The sequence below is a fragment of the Pogona vitticeps genome, chromosome 3 (genome assembly GCF_051106095.1).
Source record: "Pogona vitticeps strain Pit_001003342236 chromosome 3, PviZW2.1, whole genome shotgun sequence".
NCBI classification, from domain to species: Eukaryota; Metazoa; Chordata; class Lepidosauria; order Squamata; family Agamidae; genus Pogona; species Pogona vitticeps.
The window spans coordinates 245,755,977-245,780,389 of NC_135785.1; the positions used below are offsets into that span (position 1 = coordinate 245,755,977).

At 41.5% G+C, this 24,413-nt stretch overlaps 1 protein-coding gene across 13 annotated transcripts in view; it reads right to left on the reverse strand.

Moving 5' to 3' along the window:
- ELMOD1 (ELMO domain containing 1) overlaps positions 1-24,111 on the reverse strand; it is a 49,697-nt gene extending 25,586 nt beyond the window's left edge. For 2 of the 13 annotated variants that reach the window (XM_078390075.1, XM_078390072.1), the window contains exons 1-3: positions 23,904-23,957; positions 11,248-11,343; positions 2,701-2,752 (exon numbers count right to left, since the gene is read on the reverse strand). Coding sequence is in view for 5 of the 13 variants with exons in the window: in XM_072993654.2 (XP_072849755.1) it covers positions 11,248-11,264 (17 nt within the window). In the remaining 8 variants the exon portion in view is untranslated. Of the gene's footprint in view, positions 1-2,700; positions 2,753-11,247; positions 11,344-20,933; positions 21,162-23,340; positions 23,391-23,903 lie in introns of those variants that run through there. The other 11 variants (XM_078390074.1, XM_078390071.1, XM_078390076.1 and 8 more) reach the window with 10 other exon arrangements.
- Positions 24,112-24,413: the final 302 nt, after the last annotated feature.

Genomic DNA, 24,413 nt, shown 5'->3' on the forward strand with positions numbered 1-24,413 from the left:
CCTGTATTTCTGAGGTATTTCTGTCTAACTGAAGAATGAGCCACAAAATAGGTTTCGTGCTTGAAGAAAAAACAGTGTTGCACACAACTCAGGCCAAGATTCCTTATTGTTCATCACTGGGCCAACAGGGTATCTAAACTTGTCTATACTATACAACGATGTCTTAGCATCTCAATGTGGCCTGAAGAGATCAGGCATGTTTTAGATACGACAATATGTACAAAATAATATGTATAAATACAGTCTAACCACATGATAGTAAATAGAGTAGAGGCAAGCAACATGTCACCTAGTTACTGGACTGCAACTCCCATCATCCTTCTCTTTGGGCTATGCCAGCTAGAAATGATGAGTTATCTCCCTTTGAAACAGATTAACATTGACTTATGAAGACTGAAGTTATCATTCATAATCAAGTACATCTAGAAGTTCAGGGAACTGCTACCTTTGTTTCAAAATACCTTTGGAAGTGGACTCACCAAAAAAAAAAGGGGGGAATGGGGGGGTCATAAAAAGAAAAATTATTTCTGGACTCCATTTTGTACATCAGGAGACCTGAACCTGCGAGTTTTCTGAAGCAGCAAGAATTCTGCAACACTCCTGAATGCTGCTTCTTGAGGCCTTAGGTTTTAGCACACCTACTCTTGAGTAAAGCAAAAACAAACATTTCACTGAGTTGCCTTCAAGGCTGAGAGTCTTGACAGAATAGCAAGGGAGAAAGTATTCATCAGTCACCACTGTACAGTGGCAAAATATCAAATACCTGAAAAAGCCAAAGGGAGAAGAAATCATCAGGCTTCTTATATTAAGAGGCAAAGTTTGGGTGTAAGAGACTAAACAGAACTGAACAGGGGAAGACTAAAAGGTAGCAGGCCCCGGGTTTGCAAGACACCTCCATCTTTGGAAACATTTGCTTCCAGTTTGTGATGACTGTAGTCCCATGTGTTTTGATGCCCTAAGTTCTGCTAATGTATAGTTTGAACACATCTGCTTCCTAGCCTACAATTTCCTCTTTTCTTTCAAGCAAACTACTGACAAGCTTAGCAGTTCGAAAGCATGCAAATGCAAGTAGCTAAATAGGGACCACCTCAGTGGGAAGGTAACAGCGTTCCGTGTCTAAGTCGCACTGGCCATGTGACCACGGAAGATTGTCTCCGGACAAACGCTGGCTCTATGGCTTGGAAATGGGGATGAGCACCACCCCCTAGAGTCGAACACGACTGGACAAAAATTGTCAAGGGGAACCTTTACCTTTACCTTACTGACAAGCCCAGACACACTTTATCGGGCTCATAAGAACCAAAAGCAAAGGCTTTCAACAGTCTTCTCCCTGCTGTGGAAGGACTAGGGAGTGCATCAGCCAGTCATTGTCATGGTTAGGACATTGAACTTGGGAGTTCTAGGTTGTGGTCCCTGCTTCAGCTGTGAAACTCACTAAGAGACCTTGGGGTAATCACTTTCTCTCAGCTTCACCTGCCTCACAGGGTTAGTTTTTAGAGGGGAAAGTAGAGAAAGAGACCAGTTTCTGTTGCCTTGATCTCACTGGGAGAGAGGCAAGATATAAATGTAATTACCTAATATGAGCCTTAGGCTCACTGTGGCTCATTCTCATCTCGCTAAACTAGGAAATAGTGTGACAGCCAAATCAGGCCACTGTGTCAACCCTGCAACCTCACCCACAATATTTGTGTGCATGGAATACCTGCACAAGCAGCCTTTCCCATTTAACTCGTGTCATTTCCACACGTATTTCTCCAATATGCAGTTAATGTCCCTATAGCACTGAAGTCAAAAGGTGAAGACTCTTTGCACAGAAACTCTATTTGTGCCACAATGCAACCTTCAAGACAGAGAGTTGGGTTTTTTTTAATTGCACAGCACCACATGCAACATTAGTTCATTTATGCATGCTTGTCTATGTATCTTTTTCTTCTACTTGTCTATGTATCTTTTTCTTCTAAAGTGTAAATACCATTGTGTCAACAGGGATTATTCTGAGGTAAGTGTTCACAGGATTGCAGTGTTCGTAAGTAACTTAAATAACATGTGTACAATTGGGGTCATTGCCCTGCAAAGGATTGCTGGATCTGGCCCTCTGTCTTCTCTTCAGTGGAAGAACCGCAGCTGATGATATTCTGCTCCACTCTTATATAGCATGAGATTTTTAGGAAAAGCAAATGGCCCTTTGTAATAAATAGGCCATAAATAGATATCTGTAGTAAATAGGCCATAAATAAATAAATATCTGATAACCTAATAGGACAGGAGGCCATATTTATGAATGCAGAACTCATTTGCAGCTGGTAAGCACTTGTGTTTTAACCTCCATGATACTGGCTTGTAAATGAACCAGCCGGTATAATGGCCTTGCAAACTGCAATTATTACTCCTAGTTAAACTATGATTACTGTTGGATTTTGGCTGCAGTCCTCAACAAACTTGCTTGGAAGGCAGTCATACTGAATTCTGATAGTCCCACTTCTATGTAAACATGCACAGGAATAGCAGTGAGTTGTTTGGCTTATCTAGTTCAGATGCAAGCCAAATTGACACCAGTAAGGAACACTAAGTCACAAGCGCAATACTAAAAAGCAATTATAGATCACACACCACTTACAGAGGAGAGTACTGTACTAAGAAAGTACTACTGTATATTTTAGCTAAGCATCTATTAGTAAAATAATATTCATTTGTTGGTACCTTTAAATGATATACTACTCCTCCATCTTAAACTTATGACATTGGAGATCTTCTTTAGGAACAAGAATGGAAAATACAGTTAAGTCTGATATCTTTTCAATGATTGTTTTTACAAAAACAAATTCTTGCTTGTAGAAATCCTGCAATGAAAGCACACTATTTATGAAATGGATTAGGCGTTTTAAGATGAACTGGCTTTCCTAATCCCACTAAGATCACAAATGAATGCCTACATTTTTCTATACTATCGTAATATACCACACAAAACATTTTCAGCAAATGGGTGTGTAACTCAGAATACAATTTTTAAGAGAGATGGTGGGACAGGGAGCACTCCTGCCACTTTCTTGACTTCCCAGAAGTCTTCTTTGTTATAGTTGCTCATGACATCAACAACTGCATCAACACAATCTCTGCTTCACCCATATTTGAGATCCAAAAACTCTAATTAGCACAAACCACAGTTGGTATTAGGATCAAAGTAAAAATTAACTACGAGGAAGTTAGGGATGGGGAGAATTTAATACTGGGGAGCAGAAAGTTAACCACAACCCTTGGCTCATTTTTTGATTCTTAACTGAGATCAAGAAATGAGACTTATTATGCCAGGTCAAACACCAGTTTTTTTTAAAAAATGGAGATAAATTGGCAGGACCCCTAATTGACAGTAAGAGACTGCTTCACCAAAGGAGTTGGTATTTTCTTTTCCTTCCTCACTGCTCCTTATTTAGAATCCACATTTTACACCTACATCTTGAGGCCTGCATCTCTGGTGCCTAGTAAAGCTGTCTGACATATTTTCATAGCATCCTCATGGGGAGATACATAACCTCTTTACTGTGGCACCACTCATAAATAACAAAGATGATTCTACAAGAAATAGCACACCTTTCTCTTTAAGGATACCCTTCCCACAGTGGCTGTTCGCCATGATGGTGGTGGACGCAGTCTTCAAACAAAGTTCATTCAGGGGACAACATGATTTATTAACTAGATTCCAGGGAGAACACAGCAGGCGTCTGCTTCTAGACTGTTTATCCATATGGAGAGAAAGGATTTTGCCTGCAGCTTGAATCCTGCCAGAGTTAGCAGAGGCAGTATGGTACAAATACATTTGGACCTCAAGGTCTTAACCGGGTGTGACCTGTCTGAACCCACCCAGCCATTTTTTCACCTCTGCTTCTCCGTCCATCAGCAAATGGCAAACCATACAAATCAGCTGTGGGGAACCCCCTTCATCCCTTTAAATTCCAATCTGGAAGGGAAAGATACACTGTCTGTGTGTAGGACGAGAGTGTATCTTCTGCAGCTGAAGCCACTGTTCCAATGGAGCAAGTGATACACACACTGCTTTTATGCAATATCCTCCTGCATTACAGAGAGTTGTCGCATTTGCTGCTGAAATCTGGTTGCACCTGCGGACGAGCTTCAGATCATCCAAATCCTGGAAGTTGCTCACCCAAGTCTTAGACTGAAACCCCTATGATGCTGACACAACACCCAAGCTTTTCAAAGTGACTAGAGATGGGCATGAATCTCAGTTCAGAGGTATATATCATATGTGCCCTTCCCCTCCCAGATCCCCTTCCCCATCAATGTTTTTTATTACAATTCATTTTACTTAAGATCCCAATGGTAAAGTTGTTCAGTTGGGGGGGGGAGCAAAATCAAAGCGTGGCAAAATCAGCCCTGTGATCACCGGAAGGCACAAGAAATGGAGCTGGGTAGAGGTTGCAGAGAGACACCTGGGGCCTGCATGCAACTTAGTGGGTTGTACTTTGCCCACTCCAATGTGTAGGAGGCAATGTGCATCCTAGTTTTCACATTTTAAAGTGGCCATATTTAAAAGTGGCTATACTCATAAGGATGAATCATGGTCCAACCATGAAGAGATGCTTTGCTTGTTGTTCCACAGGTCTCTCAAGTGAAGCCACCGAGGGTATGTGGTAGAGCCTTCTCCATTTAGGGATTCATTCACTTCTGGAATTCTGCTGCATGCTAAAAACTCACTTCCTGAGGCATTTCGTCAGGACACAGAAGGCATTGCTTTGGTGAGTCTCTGTTGCTACATTTATCATTTCAGTGTTTAAAGGTTTGTCCTCCATTATGGCCTGCTGGTTCTCCTTCTTCCTCCCACAACCAAACCATGCCCCCCCCCCATCTGTTGCATTTCCACAGTGCTTTGGCATATTCCTACACAGCTACTTGCTCGGATTCTTCTCTGTAGACTGAGGAAAATAACTCCCTTCTCAGAGTCCAGAGACAAAATGGAGTGAGGCAGAAGAGAGAAAGAGCAAGAGGTTTCTTGAGCCTTGAATTGGGCCACATCCATATGGAGTGTGAAGGCCCCACGTACCAGAAATGAATGCACTCTCTGAAAAACCTAGTATTTAAACATTGAATACTGTTATTTTTCTATTTTTGTTACATTGCTTTGAACACTTTGGGCTGTAAACAGGCAAACCAATGTAGCCACGCTGGTCCCTGAGGTAAGAAATAAAATCCACAGTAAGGACACAGATTTATTAGGACCAACATAAATTGCGTAAGCTTTTGAACTCTTCAGAACTCTTCACAGGAACAGGAGATACAGAAACAGGTTGGAGAGACAAGAGTAAAAACAGAAAAACTCAAAATTTAGGCAAATGGCGTGGCCATGAAAATATAAGGTATATTCACCTATTGAAACATCTATCCAAAGTAGGCCAAAAGCTACTGGTGAATTACATCTTTGGTCCACATATACAGCATCCAAAAGAAGGTTGAACAACTGATTAGCTGGTTTGTTGATCCAACCTTCTGATGGGGCTCTTGAAACATAAAGCACAGGGAACAATGCACAACACAACATACTGTATGGTGACATAAACTTTCTCCCCCTCACACAGGCACATCATAGCTCTGTGACAGCCTAGCTTTAGGCTTAAGCAGAAAGTGGCAGTCTAGGTAATCATTTTGCTTGCTCAAGACTGGTGTTATACAGTTTGCTGAACCACACATATTCATTATGACACTCCAATGACTTTCATTTATGCTTCAGTTAGTCAGTAGGCACTTCCCTGTCTTTATAAACCTGCTATATACATTAAAAATACACCACAGGAGCCTCTGGATATTTATTCATTTAAAATATTTAGGTGTCACTTTTCTTTTAAAAATGCAAGGTCGTTTACAGTACTAAAAGAAACAATGTTGAAAGCTAAAACAATAAAGTATTACAATATTTAAAATTAACCAAATACGTTTAAAATTTGGAAATGCAAATTTGCTAAGTTCTTAGAGCTTCCAGGGGTTATGTGTGGTTGCTAACAAGTAGCTCATCTAAAATCTGCACAGGGTACCATTACAACAACATGGATACTTCCTTCTACAGCCTTTTGTGTTCACTGAAATTCTTCCTAACTATAGCTGCATTTTCTGATATAATCATGATTGGTTCCCTCCACTCCCTGTTTATCCATCTGGTTAGATAAAGAGATGCACCATAGCAACCACAGTTCATATCAGTTTAAAGTTGTTCAGAAACATTACATACTCTACAACTCATCCTCATGATTCAATTTGCTCTGTGATTTATTTTTTTAGATGTGAGCAGACTGTGTATCATGGCTACTATGGATATCTGCTGCTAGTTAAGGATCTGGTTGGTGGCAGGTAACACATGTGATTTTCCACAGTTTTTGGTCACATGGACAGCCAGTCTCCACACAACAGGGATCTCTTTATTTTCATATTTATTTTCTATAAAAAGCAAGCAACAGTGGTGGACAGTGGGGTATGAGATTGGGAGTTCCATTCATGAGAGGTGAAAAATTATCCTTCAGAGTCTCTTTTGTAGACTATATTTGAGTTTAATGTTAACACTCTTACATTATTTCCAAGCTTGGGGGAAAACTTACCAATAACAGTAACCTAAACAACTGGAAATACCATATTTTTCTGTGTATAAGACTATACTTTTGTCTAAAATCTTAGACTAAAAAATTTAGGGTCATCTTATACACGGATGTAAGCTGAGGAGACAACAAAAAGAAGTGGCAGAGAAAGCAGGGATCAAAGTGATTCTGCAGCACTTTGATCCCTTTTTCCCTACACTTGCTAAGCCCCACTTAGATTTCTTAAGTTTGGATTAGAAAAGTGGGGGTGTCTTATACATGGGGGTGTCTTATACACGGAAAATATGGTATATAGGGATAAACCTGTGCAAATCTGTGTTTCTGGACCATAGCTCCCAGAATTCCCCAGCAGTTGAAGCAATTCTGGAAGCTGTAGCACAAAAACACAAATCTGAATACATCCATAGTGGGGTCTCAACTAAGTTTCTGTGTAAAGCACAGAACAAGGGAAAGCCAACAGGCAGTGGGTGAGGACCCATCCATCATCTGAAGACTTTGATGTGGCTCTTTCTGTCAGTCAGAGCAATCTAAAGCAGATAATCCTTTTCCAACTCAAAAGCAAGCAGGGGAAACCTCTGAAACAGCCTGGATGAAACAGAGCTGCAACTGTAAACCATATGGAGCTCTCTGTAGCCGCACTACCAAAATAGATTTCTTAGAAAGAAACTGTTTCAGAACACTGTCTAACAATTTCTACCCAATCACCTTGCTTCAATACCACACATACACAGAGAGAAAGAGAGACAGGATAGAAATGCAAATTATTTCAATTTGGTCTTTTTTAGAGAGTTAAAAATTGTCATGTTTGTGGATCAATAAAAACAGTACACAAGGATTTCATTTTTAAAAAAATTATTTGAAAACTAAGACTTCAATACAACTATTGTAATAAATAAAAAAGATAGAATTAATAACTACCAAGGAAAGGGGGAAAATCCTTGTTAATAAAAAGCACTAACTCTTAATACATTACTATCCTTACTACTAACATTTAGTGCTCCCCACCACTGGGACCTTTTGAGATCACTGTTTAATTAATTATTATTAATATTTATTTATTTATTTTCTCATTACAAAACCCCTTGATCCTTCCAAAAATACCACATTTCTTGTGCTGGCACCTAACCCTAACCCTCTCCCTAGAACAAATTCTACAAAATCTCCCCATATATCGCTAAACATATAACATGTCATCATTAATGGCTAAATTCCATATTTCTTTATGACCTTCACTTAACTGGAAAAGTGTAGAATGATTTCGACATTTATTCTTAAAGTAAAAATACCAGCTCTGTTAGATGCAAAGTTTTGCTTGGATTTTTTAAAAACTACCATTCTTATTATGTTGTTACATATGCAGTTTTTGATTTTAATTGTAATCCATCCTAGAGGTTTCTGCACTAGGGTGTGGAATAAACAAACTGTAACATTAGGCTTGATATCTGAGGCACCTTAAGGATTCAGGCAACCCTAAACTATTTTCTGGGAAATCAGTGTGTGTAGGATCACACTGTGTTCCAATGCTTTGTCTGCATTCTATTCACTTTGTGAAAAGCAATCTACATGTTTCTGTACAGTTCCAACTGTATTATTGCATTTCCTCCCACGTCCTACGCCTCTGATCTGCCCCGAGTGCCTGCTAAATAAATCAAGAACAGGTAGAATAGCTCTGCTCAAGAGCCAAGGCAGTTTAACAGCCAACAGAACCATGGAGAGCGCTCAGGAGAGCAGCCTACAGAAATCAACCCTGCCTGTTACCCAAGCAACAGCAGAAGGAGAGCTTGCAACGGATTTAGATATTTTGAAAAGGGGAAAAGCAATTCGTTTCCGAGATGTAGCAGCACGATCAACTAACGCTGCAGCCCAAATGCCTTGGGGGAGAAAAGCTATACACGATGGAAACATGCATCACACTGATTATGCTTCTGTCCTGGGCAATCAGACGTTCTCCTATATACTATATATGGTCCGAGCTTTGTAGCCCTAGCATATGTGCACTTGTGAACAATTCACACTCAGAAACTATCTTCCCCTGACATTGTATTATCACCAGCAGTCGATACAGCTGTATGAGGTACGAAGCTTAATGCCATTAAATAGCTCCAAATGCACAAGATCTGTTCCCACTGCAGGCTACACACTACTCTTGTAATGCAGACAAGAGGCATGGACCTGAACAGACAGACTATTGGAGGCAGTCTGTACAAAAAAACCAACAGTCTGCACTTAAAAATATATTCTGCCTGCATCTGGCTTACGTAACTAGAATTTTAATACTGCACAAAGATTCCCGTATTGCTTTTATGACTACCCAATGGGTTAGTATTCAGCTTACTCCTCCTGGTAGCCCACTAAGGTTACTGTGAGTGGATGTACTTGTTGACTCCAAACAAACAAACAAACAAGTCTATTAAATATGAAAAAGTCCTATTCATGTTTGATAGCCAAAGATCCACTAGTGATTTCTGCTTTCATAAGGGAAATTACCTATGTTTTGGTGGCTAATTGCCACTCTTTACTGAAGTGCTGGTTGAAATGCCCATCTAAGAGCCCTTAACAGTGGATGGGGTTCCATTCTGACTACTTTATATGTATACTTTATATATAAAGTACTGTAGTCAGAATGGAAGCCCATCCACTGCTAAGGGCTCTTTGATGGGTATTTCCCTCTAAACACTTTCACAGCCAAGAGGTTATGCTACTCTGTTCAAGAGAATAGAATAATATTGCTTCATGGAGTTGAAAAATGGAGGAGAATATCCCTTATCTCCAAAACAGCAGAGACACCCAATCCCCTGCTAAAGATTCTAGAGTAGGGGTAGAGTGAGAAGCTTCCAATCCACTTGAGTCATTTTTGAAAGGCAGATGATATCCTTTTTGTTTTCCACCAAAATGAAACTTTATAAAAAAGGAATTGAAATATGAAACATAAAAGAACTAAATACAGATTAAAATTTTCTTAAAGAAAAGAGTTCCATGAATTATTTCAATTTACAGAAATCAAAACAAGAATAAGAACAAGACAAAATTGGAGTATAAATAATTCCCATGTCATCAGATGCATTACATAACAACTGAGAATGTGTTGTTACACAGTGCTAGTTACTATTCATTGGCCAAAATCCTGTTGAACAGCATAGTAAATTGCACTAGAATAGGCCCATTAAACCAATGGGGATTTTGTGAGTTAACTCCTGCATAAGTTCCATTGATTCAAATGGGTCTACTGTAGTAGCAACTTACTTTAGCATAGCAGAAAATAGAACAAGCCTATTTGAATCAATGGAACTCACAGAGTAGACTCACTAAATCCCCATTGATTCAATGGGCCTATTCTAGTGCAAAATGAAATCCAGCACTAAGTCAAAACTAAAGTAGGCCCACTGAACCAATGGACATTTGGTAACTCAACAACTCTGCAAGTTCCTCTGATTCAATGGTCCTACTCTAGTTGCAACTCAGAGTAGGCCCACTGAATCATTATTGTCGGCCAATGTATTTGATAAAGTGGGCTCTCTTTACGTTCCAACATGCATCCGTTAATTAAAGAGGCACGAGCTGCTATTCTTCTTCTTTGTCTTGTGTTTCAGCACTATTTCCCCCATGGAACTGAACATAATTATAATATAGTTTATCAAGATATATGAATTATTACGTGCCTTAATGAGAGTTCAGCCTAATGCTCCTCAAAAGTATACACATAATACCCATCAGGAAGACCAGTTTACCCACCAACATCATATTTAACCCAGAAATATTGATCTGCAGTACTGTAGTAAAAAACCAAGCCCTGTACTTAGTGTTATCACATTCAAAAAGTTCATTGCAACTTGCATATTCATCCCAATTATTTCAGTGGAATTTTCTGCCAGGAAAGGTTACATACTTTGAACTGTTATCTGGTTCACTGCTCACACTTATCATCAGAACAAAGGTTCTTTTTCAATCATTTAATTAATTTACATTAGACGCACAAGGAAAATCTTGCTTGAATTCTGAACTCATTGTGTAAGATAATTGAAAAATAAATGCAAGATAACTTCAGTCTGCTAGCAGATTAGAAGTGTACTTCTTATACACCAAAAATCCACAAGGACTCTAGAAGGGATGGTCTTCAAATGCTGATTTGTTTTTACTGGCCAGACATTATTTGTTATTCAGTGCTAACAACCTCCAAGTATTCCACTAGTTTCCTTTAACGATGAATAGCCTGCAGCTTGGAGAAGATATAAAACAGCAGGTTTAAAGCCTTGGAACAGACTTTTGCCATTTCTTGTCTTCTTCAAACTGCACTGCAATGGATGGCTTTAGAGAATAGGCCTTGCTCGCCTTTGGAATGGCTCATTCATGAATTCATTAAAGCTTATTAATAGGCTGCAATGAAAATTTCTCTTTTAAAAGGGCACCACAATGATTTTGTGGAAGAATAGTCATGCAAGACAGGTAAAAGACAAGCCAAATCTGTTTCGTTTGTACCATTTCCCACCAACCCTGTAACTTAGTTAGTTGGTCTAATATAAAATATTGCCGTGGTACCAAACTTTGGCTTTTAAAAATAGAGCAGAGCATATAATGCAAACCTTTTTGTAAACTATTGGTTCTGTAGATAGCATAAGATGCGCACTGCAGAGGCAGGTATAGGAGAGTTTACCTCAGAAAGTGCTTCATGACGGTAACTTTGCTCTTCAATCCCAGCAACTATCTTCAGCTGATCACAGGTAAACTTCTTCACTGGAATGTATTTATGCTGTGAAAACAAGATTTAACATTTTTAGTAAGTGAAAAGTTTCAATATTCATAGTTAACAAGTGCCTATATATCATTAAGAGATATTTTCAAATGACTTCATGTTACAAACAGAACAAAAAAATGAATATGATCGATTCCTTTATTATGATCCGTAGATCAGATAAATATAAAATTATATTGATCGATGCAACCAAGTTTCACATTGGCTCCCCCCTCCCACCATATCACACTGTTGTATCATGTTCAACTTAGGGTCTACTAAGATTCCTGGATTTTTTTCAACATCTACTGTTGCCAAGCCAGCTGTTACCCATCAAATGTTTTAAGTATCTGCTTTTTCCTGCCAAAATGTATACCATTACATTCACCTTGCTGAAACCCACATAGCTCCAGACCAAATCTCCCCACTGTCTAGGTCATCCTGAGTCTTGATTTTGTCTTCTGGACATTTTATCTTCCGAGTCCTGATTTTGTCTACCCTCCAATTGGTTGTCATCTGCAAATCTAATGAGCATCCCTTCTATAACTTCATCTATACAGATGTGAGTAATACTGGCCCAGGACAAACTCCTGTGACATTCCACTTAACTCTTCTTTAAAGGATGATGAGGAACCATTGGTGTGTACCTGCTGGGTATGGTCTGTTGGCCAGCTATAAATCCTCCAGGCAGCAGCATCGCCTATCGTAGCCATTCTCAACTTTTTTTGGCCATGGTCAAAATGAAAGAAATATAGGCCGATATGAAGGAAATATAGGCCAAATCAGGATTGTGTAAGTTGCATCAGGATTGTGTAAGTTGCATATAAGGTGGGTTGTGAAGAATTGTTTTCAGTCTGTGGTCCCCTTCAAATGGGGCCATGTGGCCCCCACTGAGAATAGCTGACCCAGCCCACTTTTTTCCAGCGCAGTTGCTAGAATACCATGAGGATCCTTCTCAAAAGCCTTGCTGAAATCAAGAAACACTATATTCATACCCATTCCCTCACCTTGTGACTCTGTCAAAAAGAGGGATAGGACTATTTATTTTTGAGAAACCCATGCTGGGTCTTAGTGACTGCAGTGTTCTTTTCTAAATACTCATAGTATAGTGTTGGCACCCTTCAGTCTCAAGAGACTAGGGTAACGTGCTCTGTATGGAGATCTTGGAACAGCGTCTAGTGTGGCTGAGAAGGCCAATTTGAGAGTTACAATCCCTTCCAAACCGGACAAATACAATCTGTCCCCTGTCCAGCTCCCTGATTTTGCTGCTTTGGGGACTGCCTCTTCGCCTCGGCCTCCTGGACAAGGGTCTCTTCAAATTGGGAGCGGCCATGATACACCGCCTGCCTCCAGGCTGAACGCTTAGATGTCAAGGTTTCCCATCTGTTAAGGTCTATTCCTAAGGCCTTCAGATCCTGATTGCAGATATCCTTGTGCTCACAGGACAACTGTGCTCATAGAACCTCTGCTTGATATAGATGTCAAGCTGTTTGGTCAATAATTGACTAGATCTTCTTTCCCACATTTGAAGATGGGGATGACATCTGCTCACCTCCAAGTCTTCAGGGGACCACACTTGTTCTCCAAGAATTCTGAATGACTAGGAAGAGACACTCTAAGATTACATTAGCAGATCCCCTTAATACCCCTTAATATCCTAGCAGATCCCCTTAATACCCAAGCCCAGAAGACTTGAATTCATTGAAAGCACCTCAGTGTTCCCATACCACTTCTTTACTGACCTTGGGCTCTCCCTTATTTATACTATCTGCATTAGAAAGCACACAGTTTTCCTTCTGGGAGAAGACAAGAGACTAAGTAGGTGTTTGGTACTCCTGCTTACTCTCTGTCCCTTCCTTGGTACTCCTGCATACTTTGTCGATCTACAATTTCCTTCTCCTCCTTCTTGCTTCAAGTAGCGCTGAAAACCTATTTTCTCTTATTTCTAACCTCTTTCACAAGTTGGAGCATATTTTGAGCTGCTGATCTTAATCGCCAAGAAGGTGCATATGGGGAGATATGGTCCTTCAGGTATCCTGGACCCAAGCTGTGTATTATTAGCTATTCTTTGATACCCCTCCTTGGTAAGTTGGCCCTCCTTCCTCCTTACACATTACTTTTTAAAATCTGAGCTCATCTGAAAGCTCCTCATGGAGCCACCCCAGTTTTTTAGGTTTCTCCCACTTTTCTTTTTCACAGGAATTATTTGTAACCACACCTACAGTATTCATGTTTATGTGTTTCCTTTAAAATATATATATATATATATTTCTGAATTTCAGATCTCACTCAGGGGCCGAAATCTATGTTGGCAAAGCTTCGCAGCATAAATGCTGGTGATATCATCAGCCCACAAAATTAATCTTTAATTTAATTTAAAGTTCCCTATCCTCCCCCCTCCGGTTCTGGGATCGCTTTTGACCTTGGGAAACCTTTGGGTGGTGTTGGGATGGGAGGAGGGAATCTTTTGAAGAGAAAGCAGGATAAAACTATTTTAAATACATTAAATTAAAAAAAATCATTGCTGGATTGCTGGTGGTGGGATCAGGACCATCACCTGCAATTCAGTGGCAATTACTGGGTATTAAAGGCTCCTCTTCCCAATTTCAAGGCTCCCAAAACCAAGAGGGATCCCTAAGGAGCTTTGAAATCTGCACTGTGGAGGATAAGATGCTTTAAATTACGTTAAATTAAATAGCAATGCCTGTGGGTGATGATGTCATTGCCACTTATGCCCACAGTGTTGCACAACAGAATTTCAGTCTGTATCTCCTTAAGCTTATCAAAAGGAGATGTCTTGTTACACTACTTGGAACTTTCCTTTTTATCAGTAAAGGAAAGCCCAAGAAGGCATGGTCATTTCCCGCCCAACCTCTCCCCTTTCCACCAGCTGATTTCCCTTGTTGCATCCTCCACCTTCTGGACTATGAAATCGCCAGTATGACATATCAAGAATTTGTTCAACCTTGTATTTTAGGCCAACTTTGTCTGCTGACAGGTACCAGGTGGTTAAAGTCTCCCATTATGATTATACTTCTCCCCCATGTGTGCAAACCCTAGCAGATTTCCACTGGTGACTTCAGTCTGCATGTGATTTCATCGCGCTGTGTATCAGTCACATGCACCCCAAATTCATCAAAGGAAGCCTTTAATCTGCAGTGACTTGCCACCACTGCTGACACCATTCCCACTGCACATGCAGAGCTGTGCAAGAGGATTTCAGTTTATGAACACTGTATCCGGCTTCATCATCTGTTTCCACGCAGGTTAGAAAGGAGGGGTGGTGGTGTGTGGGATCTGGTAAATCTTGGCAAGCTCTCTGCCGTATCCTAGATCTTGACCACCAAGGACACAGCATACCTTCCAAGACATCCTCTCAGGGTTGTAAACTGGGCTTCTGTCCCCCTCAAAAGAGTACAGTACTAGACTTTTGCCTACCTATCTCTTACTTTCCCAACAGCTTAAGTACCGTGCGCTCCCAGAATAAAAACATGGCCAACCTTCAACTATACTATGCAAGCCAAAGAGGCAGCTGACATAAATAGCCACCCTTTTATCTGCCTACTGATCCTCCTGCCTCGTTTCTTCTTTCAAAAAGGCTGTGAATATATAAAAGTATAATGTCTCCTGCTAAAAGGAAAATAAGCAAGTGTTCGAGAAGTGACTTGGAGACCATGCGTACATTGACATCAAGAATACACAAGCGGGAAATGGCGAAAGCCTCTTTCATTAAGATTGCTTTTGACTGGTTGAATCCTCTTGTCATCCCCCAAAGACCCTTCTAATTACCACTGCCAGCAGTGACACCTGCTTCAGGAGGAGAGAGAAAGAGGCTACCAGCAGCAAACTGATTCATTAACGAACTCAGCAGGCTGGCTTCTAACACGCCCTCAAGATGCCTTTGATGTTCCTTACATAACAGCAAGGCGCAGGCTGGGGATGGAAAGCAGAAATTAAAGCGGCCCAAATCCTTCTTCCAATCTGACGGCAGCATTTGGGGGAGAAAGACAGCATATGGAACGTGTGCATATGCTGTACACTCTATTGGGTTTTGCTTTCTTGGGACATGCAGGCTATAGGGGCAGCTCTTTCAGGCTTGCAGGGGGAAAACAGAGATGCACAACATACACATACGAATGGCTGCTACAGTCTTTTTATGAGCCACAGAAAATGTTAAAAGTTGTGTTGGGTTGGACCAAAGGCCTATCGAGTCTAGCATTTCCTTCACACACTGGCTCTTTTGAGTTTTGACTTCCCAAGCAATTATTGTAACTGACTGCAATGCTGACACTTGCACTCAAGCAATGTCATCACCTTGCAGGAGCTTCTCACCCTTTCTCATCACGAAAGAGGCAGAGGAAAAATGTTATAGCTGTATGATATGGTATGGTACAGCACCGTATGGTATGGGAGGTATGACGCCACTTTTCAAACACTTGGAAAGTATTCACACAGAGGAAGGAAGGGCAGGATCTATTCTCGATCATCCCAGAGTACAGGACATGTAATAATGGGCTCAAGTTACAGGAAGACAGATTTTGGCTGAATATCATTCCGAACTGTTAGAGCAGTACGGGAATGGGACCAATTTGGAGGTGGTGAGCTCTCCAACACTGGAGGCATTCAAGAGAAAACTGGACAAGCATCTGTCAGATCTGCTTTGGTTTTGATTCTTGCATTGAGCAGGGGGTTGTACCATGTTTTCCCCAATATAAGACTTTTGCTCCAAAAATGCATTAGGGCTTATTTTCAGGAGATGTTTTATTTTACAGTTATGTCCTCTTCCGGTTGCTGCACAATGGTGGAGGGCGGGGTTTCACTTAACTGTGACTTATTTTTGGGGTAGGGCTTATATTACGAGCATCCTGAAAAACCATACTAGGGCTTATTTTCAGGTTAGGTCTTATTTTTGGGGAAACAGGGTACTTGGCCCTATAGACCCCTTCCACTCAATTCTTCTATGATTCTATGGTAGCGCACAGAAGAGCCATGGATTCAGCATGATGACCACAGGTCGAAGTGGGTGGCTTGGAAAAATGGAAAGCAAAGGGAGAACTCGGGGATTATATAACAAGTCTAAACTACTTAAAAAAATAAAGCATTTCAATTAACTATAGCTAAATTTCTAAGCTGGACATGTAGTTACTGCAAAGAACACCCTACCTTAGGCCTATACTAGAAACATCTGGCTGCCCATTTTCTGATCAAGGGATGTCAAATGGTTGCTCCTAAAATGAGCTGTAAGTATTATTGACCTAAAGACAATTCATGCTGTTCTCTCTTTAAGGATAAAGAGAGGGAGGGTGGTAGAGGAACATGTAGTTTCTAGACACATTCTAATTTATTTAAAGCACAGGGGGATCTTTGTTTTCCAATTGTCAGATCCTTTGTTTTCTAAAGACATAGTTTCCTGGGTTTTGGAAGGACAGCAGCATGACAGAAGCCTACAGGATGGAAGAGTATGTTGGTTCTCTTACACAATATGAGAACTTCCACAAGTTCAATATGAGTCATCCACAAAATGAAGCAGCAGTAGATGCAGGAATGAATTCTTCAGACAACACCTATGTTACTTACAGAATTTAATGGTTTGGAACCTTGTTAACAGATGGAGCATCTCTCCCTAAGATTATCCACCCAGGCTAGCCGAGAGTTGCGTTTGTGGGTGATTACCCCTAGAGAGATCCAGCAAAAATACCACCAGGAATCTGGTCTTCTTGGTAGTGGCTACAGCACTACAGAATGCGTTTCTTGCAGATATACGCCCCTCCTGGCTTTCAAGAAATGGGTAAAACCCATACTGATTGAAGACACTTTTACAAATATCTCTTTGACACCCTTGTGGACCCATGAATTGATTATTGAGTTTGATTTGCTATGCAGGTTTTGTTTCTTTTTGGACATCCTGGTTTATTCATGGTTTCTGATTCTCTGTGTTTATGTCCTTCTCAGTGGAAACAGGTAGTTGTGTTTTTAACCACTGTTAGCTGCCCAAAATAGTGCTTAAGTTCTAGATAGGTGGGGGTATATGTGTGATGAATGAATGAATAAATAAATAAAAATTTACAAGTGAGAGCTGTAACAAAATCTTGCAGTGTGGGTACTTTTATTCAATGTTCAAGCAAGATTAATATGGTTCACAGGTCTTGTGTGAGTTGGAAGCAGAATCTAGAAGCAGAAAATTGGATCTGAAACCCAAAGACCCACTTCCCCTCATCTTTATATAGTATTTATTCATTTGTTCTATATTGCACTTTTCCTCTTAACAGCTTTGGGCAGCTAACCATCTACATAAAACACACGTCAGGATCCTGTTAGATTCTATCTCCTGTGCAGAGGCAGTCATGCAAACAATTTCCATGTTTTGCAGGCTGTCATGCCACTGTCCATGCTCTCCATTAGGCAACCAGGGAATTACTGAGTAGACAACAGGTAATCTGCAAAATAATGCATACTGCCTACATGGTTACCCTAGTACGCATGGTGACTCTAAGAGGTTCCCGGACACAAATAATGGCTAAAACCATCAATTTAGATCTAAAATCACAAACCTAAAATTACATATTACATATGTCTGGACTCACAAAATTAGAAATGTGTGTTAAAAGGGGCTGGTGGACTAGAATTCCTTTCCCTGGGAGACCCAAATGTTGTTCTTTCCTGGCTTAGAGAGAGAAGCAATAAAATGGGCCACAGTGACGGTATCGCACAGGCCTGTATGCAAAAAATCAGGTCCTTTGTTGGTCTCTCAGCTCTTTTCGCAGAATGTGCTAATTAATCAGAGCACCCAATTTTAATACAGTATATATTTTAATATCTATTTTTTAAATTTAGAATATTTTGATACCACCTTTCAGACAAAATCAATTGATGGAGTAAAAGTTTACAATTAAAGGACAGAATTAAGAAAAATAATCAAGTAAACATGACAGCATAACAGAATAGCAGTATACAACTTTTCACTGTTCAGCTAAAAGCTGCCTGGAACACCCAGGTGTTAAGGCAGTTGTTGGGTAAGCTGCACAGGCCCAAGATGACCCCAGTGAGGAGGAGGAGTTCTCTACCTAGAAAATCCTGAAATGAGTCACCATAAGTCAGAATTGACTAGATGACAGATTATTATCATCATCATCATCAAGAACTGTGTAGGAAGGAGCCATGTGTATAGTCTGGCCTAAGGCAACCCATAAGGAGGTGGCCACCACAGGGAAGGTCTTGTCTTTTATGCCTGCGCATCTAATGGCTGGTGGTCTTCTGACGTTACAGCTAGATATGAGAAGTCGTGTAGACTAGCTGGGAAGCATTTGTGATTGGCAGTCAACAGAACAAGCAATGCTGGGACATACAATAAGCGGCAGAAAAAGACACAAAACCCACTGCCTTCTAGGTAAAACAGAGGCAGTGTCTTTTAAAGTGAAATTGTAGGAGGGAGGGTAAGGCCATTGGTGAACAATTATCGTTGGTGAGTCGATTATGTGGCAACCTCACCAACAGATGCTGTCTTCTCTTACTCCAATCACTATGTCACACCGACTTCAAATTACACCTCTATTCCCGCATGGGTCTACAGTCTACACATACCTTTCAATCCTCCTTCACTCCACAGCCACCTCTCATCTTGTACAATGACCTCATCATGACATCAACGGTCTGGACTCTATTCTTGTATCTTAACATTTGAGGAAAACAAAATGGTATCATTTCAGAAGCCTTTTAATCTACTTTGACACGGCACTTTCCTGACATGTAGATACGGCCCTTGTCTCTTTACTGCTGTTTGGCAAAAGCCCAGGGCCAGATTTATGCATTAGAAAAAACCCATGTCAGAGCAGATTATGTGGCTTTCAAAATGACATCGTACACACACCTTTCCCTTTAAGTTAATATATAGTAATAAATAGTTAAAAACACATCCTGGCATTGTCGCAGTTTTTTTTTTTAAAAAAACCAATGAAACAACTAGAGCAGCAGCCACTGTAACCCTGATTTGAGGGTGATGTGACGGGATGCGGAAGTGACAAAAAGGAGTGATTAAAAGGAATGTGTTGATCTGATTTGTAGTTTAACACTACAAATGTGTAGTGTTAAACTCAACTTGACCATCCTGCATCAGGACTTTGCATGCTAAACCCGCTGCAGGGTCCATATACATAATGCTATTTGCAAGGGCCACCAGAAAGCTGCGTTTTGATTGTCTTTTGGAGGGGGGAACAAGGAATTATACTAAGAAACAGATTTTAGATGACCCTATTAAGATGCCAGCTACCATCTGGAGTTGTGTGTGTATCAGCACTCCCACTGTTGTTCCTATCACCAAGCAAAGAACATTAAAGAGGGGGGGGGGAGAGAAGAAGAAGAGGGGAAAAAGCAACAATCATTCAATAGAGCATACCTTGGCATTTTGTAGCTGGCATTCAGCTTGCCTGCCAAGTTATGTTACGTCTCTCAGCCCTAGTAGATTAGCATCCCCAGGCAAAGACAACAGAGAAAGGTATCCTGTCACTCAACAGATTCTACAGCTCAAAGAATGATACTAATATTACATGCACCATTGTTTTATGCAGCATTAGATATGTAGAACCTAAAGGCTTCCCATCTTTATAAAATAGAAACATATACCCTACTCCTCCTTGATGAGGATTTGGACATTTTAAACTGGTTTCTGCATCCTCTACATACCTGACTACCCAAGTAGCATGCAGAATATTATTCTTTCCATGGGTATGACTTCAGTTACTACTATCACATAATGAACAAGAAAAATGTGCATTTACTAGAACATCTTTTTTTTTTAACATAAATAACATGTACAGGGCATAGATGCAAGCATTCCAGTTTTATAAATATGACACAAAATAAGAAACCACAGTTCCAAGGATTCAAAGATCTTTCTGAGTGTGCACAAAAGTTGCATTTTTAGCATTGTAATAACTACAATTTGTGTTTTTTTGGAGATTTAACTTTCAGAAAATGATTCTTAAAATGCAAAAGCGTGATTAGGCCAAGAAACGGCATTCTTCCAATACTGTTGCTTCCATGACATCAGTTATTTATTACTGTGTAACACTCGCACTGTGTAGAGACGTGTGCAATAGAAGCCGCTCACATATTTATTACCAGTAGCAAATTTTAAAGCTGTGATGGAATCAGGCTACAGTTAAGCGATAAGCAGCCTTCCCGAATATTTTCCATTCAACCGTGTCACAGACTAGCAAAAGACAAATACAATGCCCCATGCATGCAAATATTTCAGAAAGCAGAAAGAGATTACAGGAATGCATCTTGAAGATAGTATTTTTGCTAAATTGTCCATTTAAAAAAATTGATTTGGTAAGATATAAAGTGGCATACCAGAGTATATTTAAACATACCAGTACATGCTTTCAAGCCCTTTAAAAATGTACCTGTATGACCTATAATTTTGCCATTTTTACACTGGATGCGTTTATCCTCTCTTCAAATCTCCACCCTTCTTCATTTGAAAGGGAAAAGCATAGGCTGGTAAGACCACATCACCAAAGATTAAATTTGGGTTCACTGCAGCAAAGCAGAACTCTTAACAGGTTGGAGGTGTGACTGTGAAACAATTAAGCACTGCTATAGCTCACCCACACAGGTCCTCTACAGCCTCTTGACAGCTTTAAACCCATCTTAGAAGATGGCCTTATATTTTGCATTATTGTGACCCAGATTAAAGCCGCAGGAGCTCTTTCTTCTTTGGAGCAGCTTCCATTACCTGCTTTCCACCTTATTGTGCTTAGAGCTGTCAAGCCATCAGCAAGACACCAACACACACTGCAGAGCTGCAACGCAAGTCACCTGGATGCAAGCCCAGAACCTGCTTAACAAATCCTTCTCTGAGCACTAGGGAATGTATCTACATTATTCAGCTGGCATGCTGAGAGCAACACATCTCCACTACCATCATTTATTAGTCAATGAGAATAACCAGTCACTCATCTCTTCTCAAACACCACTGAGTGATCCACAAACCAGTTCAAGCTTTACACTGATTTGAATTTGCACTCCTATGCTCAATTACTTGTGAGCAAGCTCCACCAAATGCAAAATAGGCATGTACAAGCTTGCATTTTAATTCACAGTAACTTCCCAATGATATTACAGCTGCCGTAGTTCTATATACAGTACAGATACTTGGAAACAAGTTATATCAAGGATACAAGTATATACACATTTGCTAGGGAACAAATGTCAGGAAACTTGAAGAGACTTAGCCCCAAGCAATAATGAGTAGTACTATGTGGTGCAAAAGCACAGGCATCAACGGCTTGTGACACCCCCCCCCCATGTTCTTGGACTGCATCTCTCATCAGTCCTTACCAGAACAGCCAACAGTGAAGGATGATGGGGGCTGTAGTACAGCAACAAGTTGCCCACCACTCCTACAGTAGCCATTCAGATCCTGCATAAAGATATACAAGACTGGGCAATAATCCTGTGCAAACTTACCTAGGAGTAACCCACAACAAACACTGTGAGGCTTACTTCCAAATAAACATGCATAAGAAAGGGATGCACTGTTGCAGTTTAGGGCGGTCAAATGCAAAAAAGAACAGGGCTCTTGGGCTTTTAGTTATTGTTCAGAAGAGGCAACTCAACAAGTGTACCCTACCCAACAAGTTACAACTTCGGAAATTCCCTTCTCTATCCAATAATTAAACTTCCAGGCAGATGGTGTGTTAGCCTATCGTTGCAAAAACAGCAAAGTCTTTGGGCATCTAAAAACTAGTATGCTTTATTTGCAATAATTTTTCATGCACTGTGGCCCACTAGTGCATCTGACAAAATGAAGTCTATGAAAGGTGATGCCAATTAATCTGGTTAGTCTTTAAAATGTTGTTTCACCAGCAATTAAAGATATGGAAGCTCTTTTGTATCTGGTGGTCTACTGCAAGCCTACAAAACTGAACTTTTGAAGGAGGATGTGCTGAACATCATTTGTTTGCTCCATCTGAGCAAATATGCGCAGAATTGGGCAGAGTAGCCACCTATTGTGAAGTATTCTTTTCTAACCAAGATGGTAACTGGGTCACCATCTTGTTCACTCACTTTTTTTTTTCTTTTAAGCCATGTTAGGGGAAAATCCCTGTGCCTTCCTTCATCCCAATCTATTTAAACAGCTCTGAACTGGGATTAGATTTTTTTGTATTTCTTTGTTTACAAGAAGCTATGCACAGAAGACTATCACGTCTTATTACACCAAGGTGGAAGTTGGGGGGGGGGTTAATATTTCCAGCACTGGAATGCTTTCAATCTGTTCCAGCAAACCCAACAACGATGCCTAAAAACTGACTTTGTTTTATTGTTTTATAGCTCTGCGGCACAGTGTCGTCATTACCCGGTTGGGATATACCGTCTTCTCAAGCTCTATGGATATTTTTTGTGTTTTACATGGAGCATAAATTCCTCCAGTATTGGCCACCCATGGGACCTGTTAAAATTGAACCATCTTAACAGACTCCCGCTTTTTTTTTGTGAGGCAGGCTTTCAAGGAAGCTGGACTGAGGTTTATATCACCACAACAACACACTGCTGTGAGTGTTTCACTCAAATTGAAGCATTAGATTCTTTCGGGCTTGCTCCCAGGTAAAACGTACATTAGCTAGGATTTTAGGTATCTGCTACAGGTCTGTAAAGAAAGGATCAAAAGGGGGAGGGGAAAAAAGGAATGAAAATCAAGTTAAGCCAAGAAGATTGTTTTCTGTCAAAATTCACCTTCCTCAGCTTTTGTTCTTTTCGGGGTTCAAAGACTGGGGGCATTTTCCCAGCCGGGGGGGGGGGATATTATTAAGAAGCCGCCAGCCCCATCCATAGCAATCGTAGTCTGCGAACGAGGCAGGAATCTCAATGAATTAAAGCAGATCTTCGCCGGCTCCTCACAGCTTGGGGCGTGAAGAAGGGCAGACCCCCCCCCAAACCGCGGCCGATGCCCCCACCTTCCCGCCTCTCGTCCCATTTCAGGGGGGGTCGGGGGTCTCCCTGCCTCCCTCTCACCTGCTGAACTGGTCGTGCGGATGGTGGCTCCGGGGGACGGGTGCGCCGGGGGGGTGTCAGTCGTGGCGCCCCCCCTCCTGCCCCCGGGGAGCTCCCGCCGCTCGCCATGATTAATTGATTGCCGGTCGCTAGGCGACCCGCGCCGGGCTGGTTTGCTGCTTTTTTTTTTTTTCAAGAGCACCCCCAGCAGCCATTGAAACGACGAGCAGGACGCGAGAGCTGATCTCGATGCAGCTGGCAGGGCAAGACGGGATTTTTTTTGGGGGGGGGGGGAAGAACAGAAGACGAAAGTCCTTCGCTCCTGCCCGACCAAGATGATGCATGCATCAGTTCTGACTCTGCAGAACTCAGGAGCAAGGAGAATTAAAAAAAACATAACGAAATAAAATCATGCAAAGGCGATAGCGGGCCAGGGAAGAGCGGGAGCCCCCCCCCCCCAATCTGGATAGTTTGCAGACTCCCGTCCCTGCAAGGAAAAATGGGGAAGGGGTGTAACAATAAACCCCGCTCCCCACCCCGCCGCCGCCCCCTGTCTCCTTCCCCAGAGCTATTCATTCACTCACCCGGTTCTTGGAGCTCACAGTGCCATCGCCCCCGCCGTCGCCAGCAGCCCGGCCGAGCCTCCCGATCCCCGGCGGCGCTGTTGAATTCGGGCCACCGGCGGTGGGATCAAAGGAGGAAGGCGTGCGCCAGGAAAGCCGCCCGCGACACCGACGCCGCCGCGGCTGCTGCTGCTGCTGCTGCTGCTGCTGCGCCTGGACGAGCAGAGGCGCAGCTCCTGGGAGGCTGGATGAATGGCGAAGGGGGAGCGTCGCGCTCGTTTTGCCCCCTGCTGGCGAGGAGCGAGAACTACAACCCCAGAGAGGACGCAAAAGTGCCTAAGCGTCTAGAGTTCATAGAATCATGGAGTTGGAAGGGGCCCTATAATGTCCCAGTATTAAGTATAGGGGTGGGGTGGGGGGAGAAGGCTGAGGCTCAGAGACAGAGGCCTGCCAGGATAGGATGTGTGGTTAGTGTGGAGAGAACCAGTATGGTGGAGTGCAGTGGTTCCCAAACTTTGGGTGACCCTGATG